Consider the following 6509-nt stretch of genomic DNA (forward strand, 5'->3'; position numbering starts at 1 on the left):
AATAAAATTCAACACAACATAAAAACACCACAATACAGCTACACAAGGCATCTCCCTGGCAAATGTATCAAACCAGTATAATATATAGATATATGGGAACTCTGACACAAACCAACTGACTACTGGGTACCACTCGCTGACGCTCCACCAGACGAGTCAAATCCCCTGGAATGACCTGCTAGGGCATCAAAAACAACCACAACATAAAAAGAAAATAGAGGTCGGACCCCAGTACGACAAACCAGTAAAATCACGACGTATATAAAAGACATGTAATAATACCAATTAAATGCAATGACATGCAATGCCTGAATGGTAACAATGAATAAAGGATACCAAATGGAGTCCAAACGAATAGCATCGTCAACAGTAACAGTGGCCATCCGTGCTAGGAATGCAGCATCAAATCGCCGCTCGTCCATGCACGTAGCATTGCGAATGCGAGTAGCTAAGTCGCTCATCCCTAGTTGTCATCTGGGAATGTGGCTAATCCTAACCCACTCGTCCCTCTGATGACTCAATATATATCAATAGAATCAACATAAATCGCCGTCAAAGGAGTCAAGGCTCAATATGTTATGCCAATACAATTAATGCATGAATGCAACAGAATAAACATTCAATGCACATAATTGCAAACAACAGTCATCGAATATTCTTACACGCCAATATAAACGTCATAATGATATAGGTTTGAACGTACCTCAACTACAACTTATAATACCACAGATTCTTAAGAACTTCTGATGGCTTGTCCAACAACTGAATGTACAATATAAATTCACTATATACCTCAATACAATGCATACAAAACAACTAAACCAAAATAAATTAGCTCGGCTAAAATTCGAAATCCGAGCAGCCTATTAAACCCATGCAAATCCTGAAATTCCAAGCTTAATACCTCAAGAAACGAAGCTTAAACACACAATGGAAATCTCGCGAAGATGGCTCGGCGGAAATGTCGCCAGAAACACTGTTCACGATCTTAACAACGAGCTGGAAATTAGCTGAAAACAGGGGAAATAAAGGGCTTTGATTCCTTGCTAAATAAACTCACATCAACAAGAAAATTGAAGCTAGAAGCTCACCAAATCGGACAAAGAATGAAACGCAATTGCCGGCTCGAACGTGAAAGATGGAGCACTGATTTCTACCGATTCATGGCAAGAAAGTAGCTAATATGTTGGAGGAAGAAAAGTGCTAACCTACTGCACTAAATTTCTGGCCGTTGAGAACGATGCACGCTTGTTGCAAAAGAAGGGGAAAAGTGACGGGTGCAAGGCAAAGAAAGTTCGGGATTGAGCGATCTGATTTTTCCATCAAATGGGTTGGATTTCATTAAATAAAATAGGAAATGGGCTCGGCTTACTTATTGGGTCTCACATTCTCCTCCACTAATAAAAGATTTCGTCCTCGAAATCTAACAACTACAACACTGATATCCACAACATTACGACTGATAATACATAGGAAATTCATAATACATCGCGTAATTCATTACATTCTCAAACAAATGAGGCCATTCGCAGATTTGCCTCTAATTCCCACGTAGATTCTTCTCTTCCATGTCTACTCCACTGTACCAAAACCAATGGAATCGTCTTGCTCCTGAGCTGTCTTTCCTTGGGGTCCAAAATTTGCACTGGATTTTCAACATAGCTAAGAGAACTGTCCAACTTCACATCCTCGACATTCAAGATATGAGACGGATCTGGCTCATACTTCTGCAACATAGATACATGAAACACATTATGTATCAAAGACAAACTCTGTGGCAAATCCAAACGGTAAGCCAATATGCCAATTCTCTCAACAATCACATATGGACCAATATAACGCGGAGCTAACTTCCCTTTATGTCCAAATCTCATAGTACCCCGAAATGGTGATATTTTCAAGAAAACATAATCGCCCACTTGGAACTCTAATGGTCGACGCCTTTTATTAGCCTAACTGGCTTGACGATCCTGGGCTGCTTTCATCTTTTTCCTGATCAATTCAACTTTATCTTTCATTTCTTGAATAAATTCTGGTTTTGACATATGTCTTTCTCCTACATCTTCCCAACATATCGGCGATCTGCACTTTCTTCCATACAAAGCTTCAAATGGTGCCATACCGATTGTTGCCTGAAAACTATTATTGTAAGAGAATTCATCCAAAGACAATGATTCTTGCCAACCACCTTTGAAATCCATCACCACTGCTCGTAACCTGTCTTCAAGTGTTTGAATGGTTCTTTCTGACTGACCATCTGTCTGTGGGTGATAGGCGGTTCTCATAGCCAACTTTGAACCCAAAGCTGATTGCAAACTTCCCCAAAACTTCGAAGCAAACCTTGGATCACGATCGGATACTATGGTTACTGGCACACCATGCAATCTCACTATATGATCAATGTACAGTTTCGCCATTTTCATATAAGTACATGTACGATCATACGGAAAAAATTGAGCTGATTTAGACAATCTATCGACAATCACCCAAATCGCATCACAACCACGATTAGAACGAGGAAAATGTGTCACAAAATCCATAGCAATGTGCTCCCAGTTCCATTGCGGCACTTCAAGACTATGTAACATTCCGCCAGGTCTCATTCTTTCGGCTTTAACTTGTTGACATGTTAAACATTTAGCCACAAAATGAGAAATATCTTTCTTCATACCTTCCCACCAATAATGAGCTCTCAAGGTATGATACATCTTTCGAATTCCTAGATGAATACTATGTCGACTACAATGTGCTTCCCGTAGTATAGCTTCTTTCAGATATATCAAATTAGGAACCACAAGTCTACCATTAAAGCGCAGACTACAATCTGAGGCAACACTAAACTTTGTTGCCTGACCTGTTCGAGACATTTCTTTCAATCTATGCATGTGCGGAATGGTCTTCTGTGCTGCTTTGATACTGGATAAAATCTGTGGCTCAACTTGAATAAATGACACTATAAAGTAGTCTCCACTGATCTGATAAGTCCATCTTGAAATCCCCAAGTGCTCGTGAACTTTAGAGATAGTCAAAGATGTCAGCATAGCATTCTGAACTTTCCTGCTGAGAGCATCTGCAACAAGATTCATCCGACCTGGTTGATACTGAATCTCACAATCAAAGTCTTTAAGCAACTCCATCCATCGAGGCTGTCTCATGTTCAAGTCAAGCTGTGAGAAAAGATATTTAAGACTCTTGTGATCCGAATGAATCCCAAACCTCTCACCGTACAAATAATGACGCCATAACTTCAATGCAAACACAATGGCAGCCAACTCTAAGTCATGAACTGGATATCGGGTCTCATGCGGCTTCAACTGACAAGAATCATATGCAATCACTTGCCCATTTTGCATTAAAACACAACCAAGTCCATTTAGAGATGCATCTGAACAAACAACATATCCACCTGAGCCTGATGACAAAGCTAGCACTGGAGCTGTTGTCAACTTTTCCTTCAAAGTCTTAAAACTTGACTCGCATTCATCACTCCACACAAAACGTCGATCTTTTTGCATTAATTGGGTCATAGGCCTTGCTATAATAGAAAATCCTGCAATAAAACGCCTATAATATCCTGTCAATCCCAAGAAACTGCGAATATCGAAAATATTCTTTGGTGTTGGCCAATTGATAACAGCTTCCACTTTACTGGGATCTACTGATACTCCTTGAGCTGATATAACATGACCCAGAAATACTACTCTATCCAGCCAGAATTCACATTTAGAAAATTTTGCATACAATTGCGCTTTTCTGAGTGTTTGGAGGACTAACCTTAAATGTTCTCGATGTTTCTTTTTTTTTTTGAATAAATCAGAATGTCATCTATGAAAACAATAACAAATCTGTCTATAAATTCACGAAAAACACGATTCATCAAATCCATAAAAACCGCTGGTGCATTAGTCAATCCAAAAGGCATAACTAGAAATTCATAATGTCCATAACGTGTTCAAAATGCTGTCATCGGAACATCTTCCTCTCGAACCCTAAGTTGATGATATCCAGGACGAAGATCGTTCTTTGAATACACTGATGTACCCTGCAACTGATCAAACAAGTCATCGATACGCGACAGATGATACTTATTCTTCACAGTAGCTTTGTTCAACTGCCTGTAATCAATGCACATTCTCATCGTACCGTCCTTCTTCTTTACAAACAATACCGGAGCTCCCCAAGGTGACATACTTGGTCTAATATAGCATTTTTCCAGTAAGTCCTGTAATTGCTCTTTGAGTTCTTTCAATTCCGTTGGAGCCAAACGGTATGGTGCTCTCGAAATAGGATTTGTCCCGGACACCAACTCAATGCTAAAATCGATTCCCCTCTGGGGTGGAAATCCAGGAATCTCATCGGGAAATACATCAGGGAATTCCTTGACAACAGGAATATCTGAAGCTTCAAACCTTTTTCCCTGAGTCGCATCAACTGCATAGATCATGAATCCTTCATTTCCTGATGACAAGATTCTAAACATTTCCATTGCTGACACTAACGGAATACGTGATTGCAAATCACTACCGTAAAAATTCCATTTACTGCCATAATACGGTGTGAATCTGACAACTCCATGGAAACAATCAACGGTAGCTCGATAATTTGACAGAGTATCCATTCCCAAAATACAGTCGAAGTCAGACATATCTAGCTTGATGAGATTAGTTATCATAATATTATCATCGAATCTAATCACACAATTCAGAATTATCTCATGAGACATCAAACACACACCGGCAGGAGTAGAGACTGACACAATATCTATCAACGGAGTAGTAGCAATCTCATGCTCATCAACAAATACAAAAGATACATATGAATGAGATGCTCCTGTGTCTATCAGGATACGAGCATGATGATTAAAAATAAGGCATATACCTGCAATAACTCCCCCTGGAGAGTCTTGAACTTGATCCTGAGTTAGAGCATGAACTTGAGCCTACTGTGGCTCTGGAAAACGCTGCGTAACAGAACCTCTAGGCTGAGGATAGCTAGACTGCTGAAAAGACTGAGTTAGAACAAAAGGTCTAGTTGCTTGTCCTCTAAAACCCTGACCAAATCGAGGTTGCTGAAATTGTTGTCTTACTGCATTCTGACGTACTCTAGCATAATGTCCAACTTGCCCACAAATATTACAAGATCCATGAACTCCCGAACACTGAGTACTGATATGCTTACCACCACAATGATGACAAAATACTCCACCTGGTGACCCAACTGAACCTCCACGCTGACTGCCAGAACTAGAAGAACTACTACGAGTCTATTTCTAGAACTGTTTTCCTTTAGCCTTAAAGTTTTTGTGCTTTGGTTGTTGATAAGACTGCGAAAGCTGATACGGAAGTAAAGGACGGTGTAGTGGTGCACCCACTGGAATCGGCACATTACCTCCGAAACTCTGAGGAAAACATGGTTGAACTGACTGTGGTTCTGCCAAAAGTAGACTTGCCTCCACATTTTTGGCTTTCTCTACAGCATCGGCATAATTAACAAGCGCTCCAGCTACTACTAAAGTACAAATGGTTCAATTCAATCCTTACATAAAATGCGATAGCTTGTTCCGATCACTGCTAGCAACATGAGGAACATAGGCAAGAAGTGCTGAGAATTGAGAGGCATACTCTACTACAGTCATGTTACCTTAAGTCAATCTATTAAATTCAGCTTCCGTGGCCGAATAATACGAAGGCGGTGAATATTCTCAAGCAAACTGAGCGCAAAATACATCCTAATTAACTCTTTCACTAGATTCTTTTAGAGCTTCTTCAGTAGTTTCCCACCACAACTGAGCTCAGTCTTTTAGTTGAAAAATAGCCAACTTAAGTTGCAAATCAGGAGTGTACTCCAACAAATTAAACAAACGCTTCATACTTTTTAACCATGCTACAGCTTTCTCACCATCTTCATTCCCAAAGAATCGAGGAGGACGCATACCCATTCCTCTAGTCAACTGATCCACTTCATGCTCAACGTTAACATTTCGTGCTTCACCACGAGGACGACGACCTCGTCTTCCCCTTTCAGTCTCGTTAAGTCCTCTCACATTAGGAGCTTCGGATTCCTGAACAACTTCCTTTCCTTTTCTGCCCTTACAACCAGGTGCCATCTACAATACACAAAGATTTAATCCAATGGCAGAAACAAAATAATCGGTCTAGTATAAGAGCATAAACTTAAACTAATATGCTCTAGTCCTGCTGATACATTTAATTCAAAACATAGAAACAAGTCAGAGCAAATAATCAAACACATGCACAATCATTTTATTTGTGTCTAAACTCGAGTGTCCTAGACTCTAATTTGAGTGTATCCCAGTTACGCTCTGATACCAACTGTGAGGGTCCGTGCACTTAATTAATATTTAATTACCAAACAACAAGGATTACTTGGTGTAAACAGCGAAAACGAGTTTAAAACGTTCATTTTGGCCTACAGAAATTTCGGCATGACCTCCCCGTAAGTAGGACATCCCAAAAATTTCAAAACACAACAACAATATTATATGCTCG

At 39.9% G+C, this 6509-nt stretch overlaps 1 protein-coding gene across 1 annotated transcript; it reads right to left on the reverse strand.

Annotated features, from left to right (window-relative positions):
• Positions 1-2527: 2527 nt before the first annotated feature.
• On the reverse strand, positions 2528-6106 carry LOC140967357 (uncharacterized). The gene is made up of 6 exons (XM_073427837.1): positions 5872-6106; positions 5389-5508; positions 4192-4836; positions 3339-3550; positions 2672-3245; positions 2528-2577 (listed from the first exon to the last, which is right to left on the reverse strand). The coding sequence occupies exons 1-6, from the start codon at positions 6104-6106 to the stop codon at positions 2528-2530; spliced, it is 1836 nt and encodes a 611-aa protein (XP_073283938.1).
• Positions 6107-6509: the final 403 nt, after the last annotated feature.

The sequence above is a fragment of the Primulina huaijiensis genome, unplaced genomic scaffold (genome assembly GCF_012295235.1).
Source record: "Primulina huaijiensis isolate GDHJ02 unplaced genomic scaffold, ASM1229523v2 scaffold24939, whole genome shotgun sequence".
Taxonomy (NCBI): Eukaryota; Viridiplantae; Streptophyta; class Magnoliopsida; order Lamiales; family Gesneriaceae; genus Primulina; species Primulina huaijiensis.